Here is a 22,116-nt window from a genome sequence, read left to right on the forward strand (position 1 = left end):
ATGCACTGTCGGATACCCTCCTTTCTCCTCATTCCCATCACCTCCTTCTTTTCCTCCATATTCTTCTCCCTCTTTGCCTCCCTCTTTGCCTCATTCCTATCACCTTCCTCTACCTCTTCGCGCTCATCCAGCACCGCCAGCGCAATCGCTGCAGTTATCAGTACAACATCCTCCATCCTCAGCCCCTCCACCTACAACCTTCTTCTCCATAATCTCCCCCATTCCGAGTATTACAACATCTCATCTCATAACTTCTTTGTCCAGCTTCACCACCACACGCCTCGATTGCGGCGAGCGCAATATCTGCAGTGAAGGGTTAAACAGATCGTTGATCGACGGGAACGCATTCACATCTGCCGCTGCAAAGATCCGCTTGCTCCCCGACTTCGTGCCCACCGACGCTGCAAGTGACGGAAGCTGCCCCACCAGCGGAACCGAAAGCAAAGCCAAAAGTGCGACAATCCAGGCGCAAGCAACATTACCATTCAGCAACGCTCTTCGCGTAACAACATATCCCCACAGCGTCTGTTGCACCCGCGGCGACATCAGAAGCAGCAGCTACAATCTGCATGTACCGCGCATACACCTCAGCCGCCTCAGGATCCACAATCAGCAGCCGCCTCTTGATGTCGTCCATCACTGCTACTGACGTGTATGACTCCTCCACCGCAGAGGCATCCAAAGGGTCAATCACAGGCGCTGATGGTAATTGATCATCTTCTGCCGCCTTCTTCTCTTTGATTATCTGCCTCCAGAATGGTGAATCAGATCAGCATTCTGCTCCAAATCGGATTGATGAAACAGATGAAGAAAGTTGAACTTGATCTGGAAGAAGAAAAAGAGGAAGAAGAAGAATGATGAGAAGATGAAAATAAACCTTTGCTTTCTACGGCACATGAGAAGCAGTGTTTCGTAGAAGGTGAAAGAATGTGTTTTCGAGTGTTTCTGCGCTGAATTCCCGCCAGCGATAAGTGAGGAAGAGAAGGCAGGAACAGATCATTGCAGTTCGAAGGATATGAAGAAGGAAAAGAAGTTGTTATTGATGAAATTATTTGATACTTAGAATAATGAAGGTTGTTGATAACAAATACAAAGATTCTTGTTGAAACAAATGTGAATCTGATTTAAACTTCATTGGTCGCATATCCTTCTGGCAAACAGTAATTACTGGATTTTTCAAACGTTCAACTTTCCCCTTCACCTCTTGTCAACAAAAAATAGGAAACAATGGGCAATTCATTTCTGTTTCTTCCTTTCCTAGTTTTTCTCTTTCATATCCTTTGTCTCGATCAAAGCATCTTTCAAGTTAAACATTTCATCGATAAAGAACAATTGATAGGTGTTTTGTGCTATCTTGCTGCACACTCAATCTTTGGACATCCACCTTTTCTCATCTGTCTTTCTTTTTTTGATATAATCTTTCCCCCTTTTTCTTCACCTTGCTAAAAATGGATTTCTTCTTCTGAAAAATCATTTTGTGCATCTTCGTCTGCTGCTCATCGGCTTCACTCCTAGTTTTCATTTCTTCACCAGAAACTAATTATTGGATATTCATATGATGAATAACAATCCATCCATCAAAGTTCAACAAAAATAAACACTCATCACAAACCAAAATTATTTTTTCTCATTCGTACATGAATATTTGAAGATCAACACCGCATCAATGCACCAAGAAGACACAATCAAACTATTGAACATTGTTTCTCCTTCCATTAACTATTTGCGTACAAAAGTTGTGATCCTCCGCTTCTAAAGAACTTGTTTGCTCCATGTATTACGCTTGCAAAATGATCTATTATCTTGTCAGCCAAATTTCGAACATCATTATTTTTTAAATTCCATATTTTTTTAATTTTCGTTTTCAACAATTTCACTTTATCAGAGAAACAATAAAAATTGTTTTTGATTAATGTATTTATAATATTTGCATATTTGAAATTTCCTTCAATTGCATCCAAACCAGTTTGTTCATATTTTTGAATTTCAGAAAAAAGAAATCATCTTTTCACTTTTTCACAAAAGTTAAAAACACATAAAAATAATTTTTATCGAACATAAAATTATCATGTTCATTATTCTTTTCTTTTTGAAATCATAAAAAAACAGAAACTCAAATAAAGTTGGGAATCCTTAAATGAAGTGCGTTTATTTGAATAAAGTGTGTCTAATTCAAATAAAGTTATTCTTTATTCGAATAAAATGAAGTTATTCGAATTGAAATTTTTTATTCAAATTTCATCTATTATTATTATTATTATTATTATTATTATTATTATTATTATTATTATTATTATTATTATTATTATTATTATTATTATTATTATTATTATTATTATTATTATTATTATTATTATTATTATTATTATTATTATTATTATTATTATTATTATTATTATTATTATTATTATTATTATTATTATTATTATTATTATTATTATTATTATTATTATTATTATTATTATTATTATTATTATTATTATTATTATTATTATTATTATTATTATTATTATTATTATTATTATTATTATTATTATTATTATTATTATTATTATTATTATTATTATTATTATTATTATTATTATTATTATTATTATTATTATTATTATTATTATTATTATTATTATTATTATTATTATTATTATTATTATTATTATTATTATTATTATTATTATTATTATTATTATTTTATTTTATTTTATTTTATTTTTTTTTTATTTTTATTTTTATTTTTATTTTTATTTTTATTTTTATTTTTTATTTTTTATTTTTTATTTTGAAAAAACAACAACAATTCATTAAAATGGGACAGAATTCTTGCATTTATGAAAAAATCAATGATTTGTTCCAAACTTTTCTGCAATTGAATAATTATAATTCTAACAATCTCGTGCAAAATAAAATACAGAAATATAAAAAAATTGAGAAAAATCTTTGAAAGAACTGCGTGGAACAAAATTCATAAAGGAAAAAATATCGTCCCAAATGAGTTTGTCTAATAAAACTTCTCTTTTTAAAATCTCAATTGATGAAAATTTTTCATTTTGGCATTGGATTTGATAAAAAGCTCACCACATTTAGCTTTTTTCAAAAATAATTCTCACGAATATTCTTTTCAATTATCAAAAAATTTTTTTTATTGAAAAATTAGATAAACAACAAAATACAAAAAATGCTGCATGGTTTTATTATTACTATTATTATTATTATTAATTCAACAACACACACTCAAACCAAAAATATGTGATGTTGTGCCAATCGATTCAAACAGAAAACCGATCAAACAAAAAACGTAAGAATTCTTTTTTTATAAGTTTCCAAAAACTAAAAAAAGATCATATTTAGCATTTTTAAAAAAAGTTTATAACAACTTTCTATTGTTTTGCAATCACCAAAAACGAATGCAAAGCAAATATTACGTTGATAAAAAACTTCTTTTTAAAGCCAAGCAAAATCAAAAGAAAATAAATAAATATTAAAAAAAAAAAATAAAATAAAATAAAACACGTAAACACAATTTTGACAAGCATGTCAATTTTATCTGAATATTTCAGAAAAAGTCAAATAAATTGACATATTTCAAATTACTTCGAACAAATAAACAAGCAACGAAAAGGAAAGATTACATAAGAAATAATTCTTTTTTTCTGAAGATGATCCGAAAGATAAGTTTGTTAACATCGAAGAATTTTGAAAGAAAGAAGAAAAAGATGAAGAAATTAATGAATAAGAAGTTGAAGAACAAAAAGAATGAAAAAAAGAATGAAAAGCATAAAATAGATAAGAAATGTTCAGAAAGAAATAAATAAATAGAAAAAGAATAAACAAGAGAATAAACAAGAGAATAAATAGAATAAGTAGAATAAATTGTATCAAGAAAATGACTTTTATCAAATAATTTCGCAAATATGTGTGTATTTATAAAGAAATCGATGGAAATATCTTTTATTTCCTCCCTCCCTCCCTCTCTTTCTCGCTTTCTTTCTTTCTTTCTTTCTTTCTTTCTTTCTTTCTTTCTTTCTTTCTTTCTCTCTTTCTTTCTCTCTTTCTTTCTCTCTTTCTTTCTCTCTTTCTCTCTCCTTCTTTCTCCTTCTCCTTCTCCTTCTCCTTCTCTCTCAATATTTCTTCATTCATCTTTTCAGATACTCACTCATATTACCAATAACCAGCCCACACAAATTGTTCACTGCTCATCTGGAACAATTTTTCGTCTTTGACAAAATTGACTGGAAGAGGCAGATCAACAGAAGGAGGGAAAGAAAGAGAAGAAGAAGAGGAGGAGGAAGAAGAAGAAGAAGAAGAAGAAGATGATGATGATGATGATGATAAAATCGAAGAATTCTTTGTTAATTTTCTTTGTTCTTCATTATTTCCCCCTTTTAATTCTTCACTTTTCTCCTTTTCTTTCTCCTTTTCTTTCTCTTTTTGTGCTTCTAATTTAACTTCTCTTGGGAGCTGTTCCAAAAGCGAGGCAAAACGAGGAGCAAAATAACGAACATACAATCGGCTGCCAACAGGATAAGATGAATATTCCTTTGGAAGTTTAAGATTAAATAAAGAATTGTCTTTCTCTTTCTCTTTCTCTTTCTCTTTCTCTTTCTCTTTCTCTTTCTCTTTCTTTTCATCTTTCTCTTTCTCTTTCTCTTTCTTTTCATCTTTCTCTTCCGCTTTTACTTCATCATTCTCTTTTTCTTTTTCTTTTTCTTTTTCCTTCTTCTCTTTCTTTCTCTCCTTCTCTTTCTCCTTCTCCTTCTCCTTCTCCTTCTCCCTCCTCTTCTCCATCACTTTCCTCTTCCATTCTTCCCATCCTCTTCCCTCTTTTCCTCCTCCTTCTCTTCTCTTTCCTCTTTTTCCTTCTTCTCCTTCTCCTTCTCTTTCTTCTTCTTCTCCTTCTCCTCCTCCTTCTTCTTCTTCTTCTCCCTCTTCTTCTTCTTCTTCTCTTTCTCCTTCTTCTTCAAACTCCCCCTTCCACATCCTCGTCATCCTCCACACAAACTCCTCTTTCGCCATCTTCTTCACACACGCCCTTGTCTCAATCACCCTCGCAAAATCGCACGAAGAAGACTGATGTTTCGCACAGGACTCAGATGCTTCAGTGGAAAATGACTGGGGCTGCGAACAGAGAGAAGAAATGACCGTGGCTTGGAGCTTGGCGTATTCGGTGTCGGTGAGGGCGTGGAGAGAGAGCTGAGGTAGGAAGAGGAAGAAGAAAGGAAGGAATGAAAGAAAGAGAAAGAAGAAAATAAAAGAAAGATTAAAAAAATATGCATATGAATTAAGAATTATTTATATGTTATTAAAAATAATTAAATTTATAATAAAATCAAATAAAAATTAATATAAAAATTAATATAAAAATAAAAATTAAAAAAATTCTCTTTCTCTCTCTCTCTCTCTCTCTCTCTCTTGTCTCTTTCTCTCTCTCTCTTTCTCTCTCTCTCTCTCTTTCTTTCTTTCTTTCTTTCTTTCTTTCTTTCTCTCTCTCTCTCTCTCTCTCTCTCTTTCTCTTTCTCTCTTTCTTTCTTTCTTTCTCTCTCTCTCTCCCACATCCACTCCAACACACTATCAAATCCTCCATATTTGCATCGATCCTGCTGTGGATATGGAGTGGGTCGTAACAGCTGCTCTGCACAATTACATCAAACATCACCACGCCGCTTGTCGTGTTCGTATTCGACGAAACAAGATAACCCAGCTGCTCTTTCGTTCTCAGCCGGCTAAACAGCTTTGCCTCAGAAAAGACATCAAAAAGCACCAAAACTGTCCTGTCAAGGCAGTTGTATTGCCTGGGCACTTGAAGAATCAGCTGTGCACACGAATTCTCCATCGAAGGCAGTGGATGGACGCAATCACGAATGGTTATGCTGTCTGTGGGCAGTTTTGTCAAGCGCAGAGAAGAAATGTCGAAGCTTTGCAGAGGTTTTGGCTGTGGAAGAAACTCTTCTTCTTCTTCTTCTTCTTCTTCTTCTTCTTTCTCTTTTTCTTTTTCTGTGTTAGAAAAGGAATCTTGTTGTGAATGAGAAGGTATATTGGTTAAGTTAAGGTTTTGGTTGTTTGAAGAAGAGGAGGAAGAAGAAGAAGAAAGAGAAGAAGAAGAAGAAATAACTCGTTCTCCACAATTTCCATTCCCTTCCTTCTTCTCCATCTCTCTTTTTTGCCTCCTTCTCTTTCTTTTCTCCGAATAATTATGTGGATTCATCATCTTCCCCAGCCTCACCGCCTCTTCTTCTGTGCAATTCCCCACCACAATGCAGTCAATCAGCGTCTCCTTCCACAGCTTCTTCACCCACCCTTCAAACATCTCAAAGGAAGCAGGGCGAATTAAAGACAGAATCCCCTCAGCCGTATAAGCATTGGGCGTAATCATCGCATCGCTTGCTTGTTTAGTGAGGGTGAACGGCTCCATCGACAGCACCCCTTCGATTGTCCTGATGAACCTGTCCATCTCCACTTGGAACGCGTGGAACGAAGGTTTGAAGGTGTACAGCTCCTCAGCCAGCATCTGGGCACAGATCATCACGCTCTCCCTCATCCCTGTCACAGACAGGATAAGCCCGTTGTCATCTCCTGATATATAGCACGTGGTCGCTGCAAGAGAAAGAAGATATTTCTTCTTCGCTATGCAATCTTCCACTAAATCTCCCAAAACAGAGCCGAAACCTGGGTACAAAATGTGGTTTTGCAGTGCGCGGGGCATAAGCAAGTGATAATTGACTCGCACCTGAGGCACACGATGACGAGCACAGGGTTTGTAGAAGATGCGGAGGAGGGGGCTGTTGTGGATGCAGATTGGATATAATGGTGCAAGGCAGGTGAGAGAAGGATGAGAGGAGGAGGAGGAAGAAGAGGAGGAAGAAGAAGAGGAGGAGGAAGAAGAAGATGTTAAATCAATTTCTTCTTTCTTCTTCTTTTCTTCCTCTTCCTCTTCCTCTTCCTTCCTCTTCTCCTTCAGCAGCTCCTCATAGAAGTCCCAGTCTATCTTCTCACTCACATCAACTGACTCAACCACCAATATGTCCTTCGGAGCAGGAACGTTGAATGAAAAAGCGCGTTTTGCTGTCCATTCCTTGTCGCTCCTGCCTCTTCGCATGATTTCTGCCTCTAGCTCACTCTCCAGCATCACACGCAGTCGTTTTTTGGGAAGGAGAGAGGTGTTTGAAGAAGATGAGGAGGAAGAAGAAGAAGTTGATGATGATGATGCTGATGATAAAATATTGAAATGTTGATTTTTCTTCTCTTTCTCCTTCTCCTCCTCTCCTCTGTATGACCTCGGCTTCTCAAACGAGAACAAAGCAGCTGATTGCACATTTGTCTCGACAAACCCTCTTTTATAGGCATTTCTGCAGTCAGGGAAGGCAATCAGCGAATAATCACGGGGGATGAAGGGATTTGGGGCAGGAAAATGCAAGTTGTTTGGAGAAGAGACGGAAAAGACGTTGTTTGGGGAGAGACGAGTGGGAAGAGAGGGAAAAGAGGAAGAAGAAGAAGAAGAAGTTATTGAAGATAAAGATGAAGAAGATGACGATGAGGCAGATGATGACAAATTCATTAAACTTCCATTTATATACGATTTCCCCTCAGGAAACGCTGTTTTCTTTGGATGGAACGGGAAATGGAAGAAAATCGAGTGATAAAACGGCTCATGTTGTGCGATCTTCAAAAGCGAAGGGCCAAAAATTGGGTCAGAAAAGAGAGATTTTATTGCCTTTGGGCAATCAGCTTCGACATCTGGAGTGAGTTTGAGAGGGAAGAGAGGGAGATATGTGTTGTCTTTGGTTAAGTAGCCTTGTTTGGGGTTGGGTTTGGAAGAAGAAGAAGATGATGATGATGATGTCGAATCTATATCTTCCTCTTGTTTAACTTCCTCTTCTTTCTCATCATCTTCCTTCTTTTCCTCTTTCTTTTCTTCCTCTTCCTCTTCCTCTTCCTCCCTCTTCCTCCTCCTCCTCCTCACCCACCCTCCAAACTTCCCCTCCCCAATCGTCAGCACCGCAATCGCATTCTCCTCCCTCATCATGCCCAAGAAATCACCCAGTGCCCTGTCGTCATGCACTGCACAGCATCTTCCCCCGACTGCCACCAGCTCTGGCGGATAAACTCCCATTCGATGTGCAACCGTCCTCGTCTCCTGCAAAGAGCCCATGTTAGCTGCCAAGTGGAAGTTCATCATCGACATCTCACGAAGCTCACGCAGCAGGTGCAAAGGGAAGAGAGGAGAAGAAGGAAAAAGTGGTGATGAGGTTGTTTTGGTTGTACTTTGAGAAGAAGAATTGTTTATTGATTCGGATGGATTCTCATTCTTTTTTGAATCTTCATTTTCATTGACATTTTTTGATGAAGATGACAAATGTGCTTGAATATCATCACTGTTATCTTTATCCTTATCATTGTCGTCCTTATTAACAACCTTCAATCTCTTATTACTATTACTATTAATATTAATATTAATATTACTACTAATATTACTAAAACTTTTACTGTCCTTTCTATCTCTGCTTCCTTCTCCCGCCAAGAACCTCAGCAGCCCAATCCACTCGTAGCACAGCCCCGCCACCTCCTCCACGCAAATCGTGCCTTCCTCAGTCAAATCCACCGCCAGCGCAAACAAGGCAAAGCCCGGCAGGTCTTCCACAAACGACGCCGAAGCCGAGGTGCCCCACCCTTTCTCCACCAGCAGCGCTGCCAGCGATCCTTCACCCTCATGCGACAGAATGTGAGAGAGATGGCCAGGCACAGTGAGGAGCGGCAGGTGCATCGCCAGCGGAGGGACAAGAAAAAGCAGCTGCAGCTGCGGCCGGTCTGCATCGACAGGAAGAACAAACAGTGTCGATGACGAGAGAAGCTCGGGGGAATACAGAGAAGTGGTTGGAGGAGGGACTCTTATGACTTCTGGATCAATCGCGCAGGAACAAGAGCCATTTGAGCTGTTACTGTAATCAATTTTCTCATAAAAGCTGCTTTCGGTGGGAATTGAACCTGCGTCATGCGGACGATGGTGAATGATTAAAAATCCCGCTTCGTCTATCTCTCCAAGTTGATCTATCTCTTTTTTGAGAAGGTTCCTTTCTTCTTCTGTCACTTCGTAATGCTGATTCGACCCACTGCACTGCTCCTTCACGAGTCCAACTACAACACGCTCCAGCATCAGTCGTTGTTGCTTTAATAGCTTTGTTGTTTCTGGCTCGCAAAACGATTCCATCATGCTTTCAGAATCCCCCGAACGAATATCTTTGAATAATCGTTCTGCATATTGTTGCAATACATCCAACGATTCTTTCCCAAGGATGCATAAATTCATCAATCTCCCAATGTAATATTTGTCAAATAATTCAATTAACATTTTCCTTGTTTCCTTTATTGATGCACCAGGAGGGTTTAACGTTGATTTATTTCCAGATGAAAACGAATGATACCAATGATCTTCGTTTGAAAGATATTTCAGCATTTGGCTAACTTTTCTTCTTGTATCGTGTTCATTTTGTTTGTACTCAGAGTCAACAGCAATTAATTCTCTTTCAGCACATGTTTCGGTGAACAAAGGCGAAACAAAAAATTGCGAAAAACGATCTAGTGCTTCTTCAAAATACTGAGGATCAATAGTGAAATAAAACTGTGTCATTGTAAGAGAAGTGCTCGCGTTACTTCCTCCTGAATGTGCGGATAAAAACTGATAAAATTCTCCTTCATTGGGAAATTTTTCCGTTCCCAAAAACAGCATATGCTCCAAAAAGTGCGCTAGCCCTTGTCTGTTTTTCGGGTCACGAAGAGATCCAACAAGAACATTCATGCAAGCTGAAGATGTCTGGGCTTGAGGAAATGACACAAGGGTTATCTTCATTCCATTACTTAATTTCAAAAATCTATAATCCCTTTTGGAAAAATGTGGTACAACAATAACATGCTTTTCATTCATAGAATAAAGTTAAATTTTTCAATAATCTTTGATCTGTGCCATCATAATAATAAAGAAAAAATGAGAGTTTTGTTTTCCAAAACGAATCGTTCATTTTAATTTTTCAACGACTTTGTTCAATCTTTGGCATATACGTATGATACAAATAGGTAAAAATTCTGTAAGAAATGATTTCTTTAAATGTTCTTCTTAGATAAATCAATGAATATTCACCATTTATTATTAAAAAAAAATACACTTATTATTCGAAATTGTCAAGAAAATTATTATTTAAAATTAATCAAATGGTACAGAATTCTTGCATTTATGAAAAATTCAATGATTTGTTCCAAAATTTTTCTGCAAATGAATGATTATTATTCTGACATTTGTATGAAATACTAAATATCGAGATATAAAAAAGTCGAGAAAAATTTTAGACCTGTGCGACACGACTTGCCATTTTTTGTTGCTGTCGGTCACCTAAAAAAAAAAAAAAAAAAAAAAAAAAAAAAAAAAAAAAAAAAAAAAAAAAAAAAGACTATTTTTTAAAGTTAAAAAAATTAGTAATAACTTTCAAAAATTATTTGAAATTAATTGCATAAATCCTCTTGTGTCTATCCTCTTATAATTGAAGATCATGATTCCCAATATATTACAATGAATTAATAAAACTGATTCTTCTTTGTTTGTCTTCATTTTTTGTTGTTTATTTCCAAAAGAATGGTATGAACATAGAACCTTTCAAGAATAAATTAATTATTTGTTGCTGATGTGTTTTTTGCATTTTAACAGTTGTATATTCAATTCGTATTCGAAAGTGTAATGATTAATGGATATATTTTTTTCGAAAGAACAGATATTTAAAAATCTTTATATATTTGTTGGTGTGCAACAACTGATTCTTTATTATTATTGGTTTTTGGCTTCTTTTTGATTTTTATGAAGAATTGTTTTCTGAGATGGAAGATAGCATCAAAAGTGTGCAAAAGCCATTTCATTTGAAATGATTGGAATAATTGATGAAACGAATAAAGATAAATGGAATCTCATTTTGCAGAAGAAATGAAAAGCCAAAATTTTTACATGAAAAAAGAATTGAATATTTTTTTGCTGAATGCATGAAATTTTCTGAAACATGCTGGATTATAACAAGATATTGAAACAAATTTTTATTGTTTATATTGAAGATATTTCGTTGAACGAAAGATCTGAAAAGATAATAACTATTGAAAAAAGAAAAAAAAAGAAAAGAACGAAAAGATGTTTATTTCCCCGTATTAACGTTACATAACTTTTAGATTTTATTTCTCACAGAAATTGACAACAATTTGTGAGCTTTGTCTTTTGTATGTGCATAAAGGATAGAGAAAAGAAAGAAAACGCAAAATAAAATGGATATGTCTTTGAAAAATCTGAGATTTATATTCTGCCTGAAGGTTTGAATCGTTTTGATAATTTTTTTATCACTTTCATCTTCTTATAAGTTTTTGAAGAAGAAATCGTTTAAGAATAACATGATAGAATTCATGATAATTTATTTGAAGAATCACTTCCTTACTTAATTGCCCTTCAATCAACATGGAAGCTATTGATTTATGGATTTTTGCAACAAAGTCTTGAAAACAGTTTTAATGTATGAATAGTCTTTTGAAGAAGAAGAAAATCAAGAATTTGAAGGATCCAAGATTTCTGATTATAAGAAGGGAAAAGAATGAAGAAAAGAAACAGAAGAAAAACTTGTTTTTATCGAATGGTTTTCTGTTATGAATCATACTTTATTCTCATGAAAGTTGTGGAAAGCTGAATTTGTTGGGCTTATCGTCAGTATTTATCAGTTATTTCGAGCAAAAGAGATAATCGCATTAATCATGTCAGTAATTGTGCTTTTGAATAAATAGATACAGTGAGAAACTGTGCAGAAAAAATTTACGACTTGTTGAAGGATGGTGCAGTTGATGCAGCTTTGGGGAAGATGATGTGGCCAACATTGAATGATGAAAAGGAATATAACGGCTTGAAAGTCTTATCGAAAATTTCACAGAAATTGAGAGAAGAAAAGATGAAGAAATGGAAGAAGAGAAAAAATTGGCAGTCCAAAGGAAGGAATTTAAAACAACGCAAGAAGAAGAATAGAAAAATACAATAGCAAGATTTTTTGAAGCTTTTAATTGGAAAGTATGGAAAGGATTGCGACCTCAAAGTATTGTTGTCTAATATATGTGATTATTTTTTTATTGTTTCTAAAAATCTTATGTTCTTCACTTCGCAAATTTTATTTTTTTGTCATTTTTATTTTCTTCTAAAATAAAACAAACATTTATTCGATAATAAAAGTTTTTTTTATCAATATAATTTTCCAAGTTTTTTCGAATACAAACAAAGCCTGTAAAAAAAGTCCAAAAAAATTGAATTTAATTCTTTTCTTTCACAAAAGCAATCGAAGTTAACTTATCTTTCCAATTATTTCGTGAAAAAGACAAATATGCTTGATTTTAAAATGTCAATTCACATTTTTTTGCTGATTTTTTGAGTTGCTTTGAATACATTTTGATAATCATCTATTCAATTATCAAACAGATTCTCAGTTTTCTACAAAATAAATATAATATTCAAGTATTTTTTCATTGAATTCTTGAACAAACCTTACCCATCATCCAACGTTTGTCGTTCTTTTTCACTTGTATTTCAGCAAATCTTGATATAATCATTTTCAAACAATTCATTTTCATCAACAATTTTGCGAGTCCCATCTCCTCTCCAATAGAGTGATAGATAAACTTGTTGAACCAACTTTCATCTTTAGAAGATAATCATTAACCAAACAGCATTGAAATAAAAATAGATTAAACTATTTCTTTAAAATTATTATTTCCATCTAACCATTTCAATTTTCATTTTCACGAATGTTTGCTCCATTGTTAAAATTTTCAAGCAGTATGATTTTGTTGCTTTTAATGTTTTGCATCCGCTTTGTTCATAAATATTGAAGAATATGAAAAACAATCAGAAATGTTATGGTTGTGACTGATAATAAAAGTGAAATCACACATATTTCAGCAGCAAAGCAGGATAATTTGTTTTTCAATTGCTTTTTCAAACATTTTCATTTCACTGATTTGATGGAATGTCAGTGACGTCAGTGACATCCAGAGGCAAATAAAATTCCAAGTTTCACTGATCTTGTCAGTGAAAAAATAATTCTGGAAATAATGTAAAAACGAAATGAAAAAAACATTGCAACAAAATAATGTAATTATTAATGAGTCATAATATTAACTTAATTCAACAAAGCAAAAAAAAAGACATAAACGACTATTTTAGTGAAAAGAAACATATGTCTTATCATCCTTTTTTTTGATAAATTGAAAACTTATAGAAATGTGTAATATTTTGTGAATTATTTGACGAGGAAAAATTAATAAATTTTGATTATTTATAAAAAACAAAATAATCCAATATATGAGATGTGAAAAAATATTTATGGTTATGATCAGAAGAAAATGTCCTGTCGGTCACCTTTGTCAGTTACTGACAAGATTTGCCACTTGTCGCACAGGTCTAAAAAATTTATTGAAATAACTGTGTGGAACAAATATTATAAAATAAAAATTTTTGTCACTTTTTTATTATTTAAAAAAAAAAAAAATCATTTTTGTGATCAATATGTTCTTGGCTGAGTATCGGAATGCAACGAAAATATTATTTCATAACGAAATTCGGTATAATGGTATTATTTCGAAGTTCTCAAAACATTTATTTTTCTTATACAACATTTTTATTAGTGTTTTCTAACAATCTTTATATCATAAAAAATGCTGGAATCCGACAAGAATTATTTTTATGTAAAACAGAATTTGGGCCGAAAAAACGTTTTATGGGTTTGATCAAATAAAATTTCTGTGAAAATGGCGTATCCTGAAGATGAAAAAGATAATAATTTTTAACTTTTGAAAACATTTACTGATGAAGAAAAGGCTTGGCAGTGGTTTTATTTATTTGCTTCACAAGACAAACATCCAGAGCGTGCTATTCACCATAACAGTTTGGCTAATTGAATGAAAAAGAAACTTACAGATATTGGATGTGCTGCAAATGCAACAAAAAACGGACAGTTTTCAAAAATTCAATATTAGAAAACAACAAAATTGACCTGGGCAAATTCTTTTTAATCGTTTTATTTCTATGGCAAGGGCTAATGCAAACTTATATAAGTTCTATTAAAGAAGTTGGTCCAAAAATTGTGGGATATTGGAGTAGTTTTCATCGTGTTGAGTGCGTGAAAATCATTAATCGAAACCCTATCATGATTGGTAGTGTTGGAAAAACAGTTGAAATCGACGAATGTATTAGGAGAAGAAGAAAGTTTAAGAGAGGCTGTAGAAAAAAGCAGATATGGATATTTGGGGGAATTGAAAGAAATGAAGATAAGAAAATTACAAAAAGAAGATTTGTTTTTATTGTTCCTTACAGAAGTTCCGAAACACTTGTTCTACTAAAAAAATCTCATATCCATCCAGGAACCACAATGATGAGCGATGAATGGCATGCGTACAGCAGCTTGAAGGATCATGGCCACATTCATCAAACAGTGAATCATTCAAATAATTTTGTGGATCCAATTAAGCAGGAATGCACATATCCAGTGGAAGGAATGCGGTCACATCTGAGATCTTTTTTTCCAAGACATGGCATAAGAGAGAAATATATAGGAGACTATCTTTCTTTTTGGATGGTGAAAAAAACTGTGAAAGTTTCTTTTATGGATATTGTGGGATATATCGTCTATGGAAGAGAAAATGAGAGAGAAATCATTGAAGAAGAAGAAGAAATCGAAAATGACGTTCCTGATACAGATGACATAGATGATATTTCTGTTCCAGAAGATGAAAATTCTTCAAGTGATGAGATTTCTGATGGAGATAATGCATCAAATTGGAGCGAAGATTAATTGATTTTCAATTCATTTTAATTTTGACACAAAAATGAATTTTTTATTTGAATTTTTATTTTTCTATTTTTTTCAAATCATCAATTTCATATTCGTTAAACATGTAAATAATGAAATAACATATGTATTCAAATAATTTGATATCACTTAAAATGAAAAAATTTCACTTCGATTAAATCCCATCTAACCTATATATTGACCCCTTCAGAGAAGTTTTCTAGTTTGCCATTTTATTTGGATCGAACAATTCCGAACAAATTTGAGTTTTTTTGAAGAATTGTTTTCTGAGCTGGAATATTGTACCAACGATGAACAGAAACGGAAAATCCTTGAAATGAACGAACTGGCGGAAGAAATAGATGATAAAAAATTCAAATCAGTTTGCACGAAAAACTTGTTCGACAAAATGGACAAAATGATTGATGAAGAGAAAATTTCAATGGAAAATGCATTATTATTGTTGAGGCACGTAGGATATCGTCATTTGCTTGTGTATATATGGCATCTTCCTTTATTCTATACTTCATTGAGCAAAAGATTTGGGAGATGATTATTGATGAAAATGGGAAAAATGTTGAAGATAATGAAAAAATGATGATTGATCTTTGTGAATGTTGCCTGCTACTCTCCGATGGCTATATGGGTGATTCTTTTTGAAATCATAACTTTTTTCGGTGTGCTGTTATTTCAAAGATTGTTTGCCATTGGGTTTAGTTTTTTCATTCAAGTGCTTAACATATCAGAACTGTTTCAAAAACAAATGTTCAAGCTGAATTGAAAACGATGGGCTTATGAAAATGCTATTTCTCTTTTCAATGTTCATTTGTTAATATTCAAGGGAGTTTTTTCGAACCGAAATTTTTGAATGGAAAAATATGACATCAAAAATAATCACCCATATATCAAAAGATTGTGCTTCTATTTGTATGTCTTGCCTTCTGAAAGTTGCATAAAAGAAAGAGGAAAATGAAGAAACGCAAATGGAAGTGGAAATGATTTTACTGATTTTGAGCATGATCGTAGACTTTGTATGAGCATTTCGATTTCATTTTCAAACTGTTAATTATTTTCCCTCATTTTTTAAAAAGAAACTTAAGCAAGAGCTGTTTTTGACTGAAATCAAAGAAATCATCAAATATCATCAGGAACACAATAATCTGACACGACTTGCTTATCAGTCAGCGTGGCAGTTTTTGTTGGGCAGATTTTACAGCGATAAAAGCTTAGAAGGAGTTATTGTGAATGTGCTGCATTTGGTGAGAGAGGCAAGAAGAGAAGTGGAAGAACTGATGAAATGCATATATTTGAAAAAGAAAGCAGAAGAGGAAGGAGGAAAAGTTATGAAAGAAGATGGTGTTTTGATGAGATGGCTCGGTGTAATTGATTATTTCTTATATCAATGCGAAATGTGGAATGAAGAATATGCTGAGCTTATTGGCAGCATTGTTCAGGTATTTCGAGCATCAAAGACAAAATACCCATTCTTTCTGGCCAGATGAATTGAATCTTTAATAAATGTATCAAATAATAGATCTGTGAAAATTGGAGTTTTTTTGAATGAAGGGGTCGTTGATCTCTTTTTGGAGGAGATTCAGGAACAAACACTTGATGAAGAGAAGACAAGTGATTGCTTGAAATTTTTTGAATCTCTTTCAACAAGATTTAAAGAAGAAAAGAAAGATGAAATGGAAGAAGTGGAAAGAAAAGAGTTGAAAAGGAAAGCACTTGAAAAGATGGAAGAAGAAGGATACGAAGATATCATCATTAGCTTTCATGAAACATTTGATTTTCTTCAACAAAAATATTTTTATGAATTATCTTCAAACATTTTTAATTATTTTGTGTTTATTTGAAGAAACGCATTGAATTTTGTAACTCAACAGTTTTATTTTATTCTTTTTTTTCATCTTTTCACAAGAGCGAAAACAAACGCTCATTTGAATGATATTTTTTAAGATATTTTGTTTTTCATTCCACTTCATTTCATCAAAATGAAGAAACAAAAAATAGAAAAAAAGATAAAATTTCAATTTTCTTCCAAAAATAATGTACCTCAAATAACTTGTCAACTCAAAAGTTGTGTGAAAAAAAATAAAAACTCTTGAAAAAGTTTGTTTATCTTCGGCAACAACCTCATTAATATCTTTTGAGAAGTTTTGCGTTCCACCAGCTTCTTTCTTTGTTTTTCCATGTTTCACTTGATTTCATTGAACGAAGAAGACCAAACAAAATCCATTTCACAATCAGAGTATTTGAAATTCGAATGTGAATGAAAAGAATATCAGACTTTCTTTTATCAACAGGCTTGCCAATTGCTGCTTCAATTCCACAAATGTCCATCTTTCCCAAATGCACCACCTTTCTCTTTCCCCTCCCACATGCCTCACCAAACAGTCATTCAGAACGTGATGTCCACACTCAATTCCAAATGAGCAAGAGAAAAGAAGACTTCACAAAAAGTGAAGATGAAGAATTAACATTCTCTCGAGAGGTTGTTATTTTCTGTCTAAAGATTTTCATTAGTTTTTTTTTTCCTTCATTCTTTGACAACCCAGTGTCCTCAGACAACATGATTTTTTTTTGACGCATTTCGAAAGGATGCGGTTGCTCCATCAAAATTCTGTAGATAAAATTCTAATTGAAATTCAAATGCTTTCTTTGATGAACATGAAAATGATGATGGAACTGAGAAGAAAGGAGAAAGAAGAAAACGAAAGATAAATTGCATGTGTTGTTTTTCATGTTTGTTGAAATGCTTTTTGTGAAAAATTTGAAATATTGTTATTTCTTCAATGACCACAATAAATGAAGTGAAATGACTGTTTTAATTGTGACGTTGATGAGGAAGATGAAGAAGATGAGACGGATGAAAAAGAAGAAGAAGAAGAAGATGAGGAAGATGAGGAAGATGAGGAAGATGAGGAAGATGAGGAAGATGAGGAAGATGAGGAAGATGAGGAAGATGAGGAAGATGAGGAAGATGAAGAAGATGAAGAAGAGAAAGGAGGGAAGGGAAGTGAAGGGGAGAAGGGGAGAAGGGGAAGGAGGAGGAGGAAGAGGAGGAAGAGAAGGAAGAGAAGGAAGAGAAGGAAGAGAAGGAAGAGAAGGAAGAGAAGGAAGAGAAGGAAGAGAAGGAAGAGGAGGAGGAATTGAAGTGGAATGATAATCTCTTAATATTTAGTCGGATTGAAATGCAGGAGAAGGAGAAGGAGAAGGTGAAGAAGAAAGTGAAGAAAAATAGAAGATGTAAGCTTTTCCAAGTCATGTTTGGCGATAGAAAAAACTGAATGTGTTCTGAATGCGAATGCCCAGCCCAATCATCAGCCCCGACAAAAGAGTCGCTTCTGCCAAACACTCTCAAAATAAGCCAAATAAACTGCTTTTCTCTTTCTTGCAAACTCATGTTAAGCATTGTCAGGCTTTGCGTCATACAAAACGGATGGCAAAAGTCACGAATATCATCATTGAATGTAATCCAAACAGGGATAATCCCAAAACTTATGGTTCTTTCGAGAAATGTAAAGAAGGTCTCTTTTCGCATCATTCCTGTTCATGACCAATCTGTATTTATTCAAAGAACACATTTAAAGAAACATGAATGAAGTAAATAAATCAAACTATCTTTTTGGTATTTAAATATTTTCCCATCTCCAATGGACTGGTAATTATCAGTCCAGCTGGCTTTCTTGTTCTCCAAAATTGTCTCCCACCACATAAAAAAACAGACGACTGGATAATAAATAGCCAGAAATGAACGTCATCGAACACAGAGAATCCCTTGTGAAACCAATCATTATATCAGATGAAAACACATATTCTCCATATTAACTCCTTTTCAAAGACTTGTTCAACGTCAAGTCTTTGCTGATAGCTTTCCAACTTGCTTAGTGCAAAATGCAAATGTCATTGTTGTTGAGGCCTGCTGAGTGTTTTGCTCAACTCGTTTCCTCCATTGTCCAACCCCCAATTCCCTTTCCTTTTCCACAAAACCAACCTTTTCCCCAAAAACCATGTTAAACAAATCCTGCTCAAATGATATGCCAAGTACACTGCACTTCCCTGAAATGACAAAGCGGTTCAATTCAATCTTTCTGATATTCTGCTCGCTTTTTCTGCATCTTCCGAAAGCTATTTTTCATTCAAAAAATCGCAGTTGATGTTGTATCATATGTTTTGCGATATATAACCAAGTTCAAATTTCATGCAATTTCCTCCACTAATTCACTTTTCGCAAACAATCGATGCAAACAGCCACTCGCTCATCCATTTGTGAGCAAAATCCCTGTTCTTCTGTGTCGATATAACTCGCATGGGCGTATCTGTGGTCGTGCTCAATAGTGCTCAAACATGCTCTGGCTGCGACAAATCACCAATAAAAAATCATCTGTAATAAAATTATAGGTTGCATACCCTTATTTATTTTGACAAAAACAAGATTATTTTGTTTCATTGATTTGCTGTTTTGAAGCAAAAATTAGTGATGGCAAAAGAGGTTTCGAATCCTGTGTTGTTTAAAAATTTTTGATTTGATGTTTTTAATTCTTTTAATTCGAATATTCAACGAATAATTCGAAAATGAATTTATTTGTTGTTTTTGATTCATTTTGTGATTTCACAGCCAACTTCAAAAAGTCAAATATATCTTGGTTTGCAAAGTGTTATAAGAAATAGTTGGTTTAAAAAATAAATGCTTCTTTTTTCTCTTTTAATTTTTTGATTTTTTTAGAGAAATTTTCACAGTTGGAACAATTCACTGAAGCAGAACAGAAACAGAAAATCGTTGAAATGAATAAAATGATTGATGGAATGAATAAAGAAGAATTCAAATCCGTTTTCACAGAAGAAACATTCAACAAAATAGAAAAAATGATTGAAGAAAAGAAAATGTCAATAGAAAATGCAATTTTGCTGCTGAAGCATGTCGGATATTGCAATGTGCTGAATGAGTTATTTCTTGATGGATTTGATTATTCTTCATTGAGCAAAAGATTTAAAAAGATGATTATTACTGAAGATGAGAAGAAAAGTAAAGAAAAGAACGAAAAGCTTCTTGTTGATCTTTGCGAATGCTATCTTTTGCTGAATGATAAAAACGTTTCCAAATTATTTTCGATTTGCGTGCCATATCTTCTGAAGGTCGCCTTGAACAAGGAGAAAAACGAGGGAATGCAAAAAGAAGCGGAAATGGCTTTGCTGGCTTTAAGTTCTATAGATGAATTTTATGTATGGGCGTTTCTTATTCCATTTTGATATCATAGATTTTATTCACTTTTTGTAAAATAGAATTTTAAAAAAGATTTGTTTTTGAATGAGATCAAAGAAATTATCAAACTTCATTGGGAGCATCACAACCTAACTCTTCTTGCCTATCAGTCTGCTTGGAGGTTTTTGATGAACAGATTTGAAAACGATAAATAGTTGGAAGAAATAATTGTGAATGAGCTGCATTTTGTGAGAGAGGCGGCAAAAGAACTGGAAGAATCATCGAGAAGTGTTGATTGGAATAGAAATGAAGAAGAAAATGGAAGAATTGAAGAGATAGTAATCAGGAGATGGATATGTGTAATTATTTATTACTTATGCTCATGTCAATTGCGGAACGAAGAATCCGCTGGGCTTATCAGATGCATTGTTCAGATATTTCGAGCATCAAGAGACAATTACAAAGAATTTAGCGTTCATTGCCTTTATTTATTCGGAGAAGCAGCAGAAAGCAGAAACGTGAAAACTTATGACTTGTTGAAAGGAGGAGTTGTTGATGCTGTTTTGGAAGAAATGAAGCAATCAACTTTGGATGACGAAATTTTATGGAAATGTTTTGTTTTCTTTACGTTCGCTTCAAGAAGATTGAAAGAAAAGAATGATGAAGAAATTGAAAAAGTAAAATTATGTAAAGCTAAGATTGAATTGTTTGAAAAGTTGGAAGAAGAAGGATACGATGATGCATTGCAAGCTTTCAATAAAAATAACTTTTTGTTCGCAGAAAGTTTTGCTATTATCGTTCATTATCGTTGAAAATTACTGGTTTTTTTTGTGAAAGTCTGAGTAAACACTTTGAATTTTGTAACTCATAATTTTTATTTTTCATTTTTCATCTTTTCACAGAATAGAAAACGGACAGTCGTTTGAATCTTTATTAAAAGGTTTTCATTTTCTTAATACCAAAAAGCCAAAACTCAAATAGAAAGTAAAAAGCGTTGAATAACAAAAAAGAAAGAAAAAATCATAAAAAAGACTGAAAGGAATACAAACTGCCAAAATGTTTTCAATATCCCACAAAAAAAGCAAAGAAAAGAAAATCATTCATTTTCTTTCTCTAAAAAACGGCTATTATTCTTTTTGCAAAGATATCCAATTGCCTGCAAGAAAAACCTAATTGTTGCAGAGCCAAAAGGACATTCGCCTTCAATGAAAATTTGGCTTCCTTGATGAAGCCATCTTTGCATCGAAGACTTTTTTTAAATGAGATTGATCATCGAGTTTGTGGTTTCGCAATAACACTGATTTCCACCTTTCAGTCTCAGCACAAGGTGAAGTGTTGCTTCTTTCAGAATGCCGTAGTCCTCTATTGTTTTTTTGTCCAAGAGCTGCTTGCCCGAAAAGATTATTCTTTGCTCCGTCCACGGGATCCGCTCTTTTTCTTCAACAAGTTTCTTCACTTTTTCAATTGTGTCCTGCTTTGAAACCATCAGCGCAAGTGTTTTTCCTTCAAGTGACCTCACAAAAATCTGGAATTTGTCGTTTGAAACAGACATTTTGGTGACAAAAATAAATCTGGATTTCTGGCGATTCCGGATTCATCCCAACCCATATGAAATATTTGTGAGATATTTGATGGATCGTGTTTTTCTCGGGAAAGAAAATGGAATCTGAACATTTCCGCGAGCTTCTCGAACACACCTCGGCTTTAGCAGGCATTTTCTTTGTATTGGTGCTGGAGGCTTCATTCGAGTTGTTGGGCAACAACAAATTGTTTTATGACTGGCCAATGCGTTTGTGGCATTTTATTGTCATTTTTGTTGTGCAATGATGTGATATATTTTTGTTTCACGATTTTCCTTTTTCCACCAGAAACTTGAAAGGATGCGAATCCGGAAAGGGATGCTTTTCGAATGCTTTGAAAATGCATTATCTGCTTCATTATTTCCCTGGGGGACTGCATAGCCATCGCTGAAGGAGGTACAATAATATTATTGTTGGATGCGAACAGTTAGATGTTTGCCATTTTTATTTTATTTTATTTTGTTTTGTTTTTTATTGAAGATGTTTTCAT

At 33.7% G+C, this 22,116-nt stretch overlaps 5 protein-coding genes across 5 annotated transcripts; 1 reads left to right on the forward strand and 4 right to left on the reverse strand.

Moving 5' to 3' along the window:
- Window positions 1-240: 240 nt before the first annotated feature.
- MONOS_5596 (uncharacterized protein) lies at window positions 241-637 on the reverse strand (the record flags this gene model as incomplete). The annotated part of the gene is made up of 2 exons (XM_067875762.1): window positions 241-525; window positions 587-637. 2 exons carry the CDS (start codon window positions 635-637, stop codon window positions 241-243), a joined length of 336 nt encoding a protein of 111 aa, XP_067727557.1.
- A 2,546-nt stretch (window positions 638-3,183) lies between these two features.
- Window positions 3,184-9,948, reverse strand: MONOS_14890 (putative insulin-degrading enzyme). Its single transcript, XM_067867731.1, has 2 exons — window positions 5,564-9,948; window positions 3,184-5,187 (listed from the first exon to the last, which is right to left on the reverse strand). The coding sequence occupies exons 1-2, from the start codon at window positions 9,911-9,913 to the stop codon at window positions 4,156-4,158; spliced, it is 5,382 nt and encodes a 1,793-aa protein (XP_067727558.1). The 5' UTR covers window positions 9,914-9,948; the 3' UTR covers window positions 3,184-4,155.
- A 2,390-nt stretch (window positions 9,949-12,338) lies between these two features.
- Window positions 12,339-13,002, reverse strand: MONOS_14889 (uncharacterized protein; the record flags this gene model as incomplete). Its single annotated transcript, XM_067867727.1, has 4 exons — window positions 12,339-12,484; window positions 12,538-12,685; window positions 12,776-12,863; window positions 12,995-13,002. 3 exons carry the CDS (start codon window positions 13,000-13,002, stop codon window positions 12,581-12,583), a joined length of 201 nt encoding a protein of 66 aa, XP_067727559.1. The 3' UTR covers window positions 12,339-12,484; window positions 12,538-12,580.
- A 1,196-nt stretch (window positions 13,003-14,198) lies between these two features.
- Window positions 14,199-14,843, forward strand: MONOS_14888 (putative Uncharacterized transposase-like protein; the record flags this gene model as incomplete). The annotated part of the gene is made up of 1 exon (XM_067867726.1): window positions 14,199-14,843. One exon carries the CDS (start codon window positions 14,199-14,201, stop codon window positions 14,841-14,843), a length of 645 nt encoding a protein of 214 aa, XP_067727560.1.
- A 6,458-nt stretch (window positions 14,844-21,301) lies between these two features.
- Window positions 21,302-21,598, reverse strand: MONOS_14887 (putative ubiquitin; the record flags this gene model as incomplete). Its single annotated transcript, XM_067867725.1, has 1 exon — window positions 21,302-21,598. The coding sequence occupies one exon, from the start codon at window positions 21,596-21,598 to the stop codon at window positions 21,302-21,304; it is 297 nt and encodes a 98-aa protein (XP_067727561.1).
- Window positions 21,599-22,116: the final 518 nt, after the last annotated feature.

This window comes from Monocercomonoides exilis (genome assembly GCF_001643675.1).
Source record: "Monocercomonoides exilis strain PA203 chromosome Unknown scaffold22-1379369, whole genome shotgun sequence".
Lineage (NCBI taxonomy): Eukaryota > Preaxostyla > Oxymonadida > Polymastigidae > Monocercomonoides > Monocercomonoides exilis.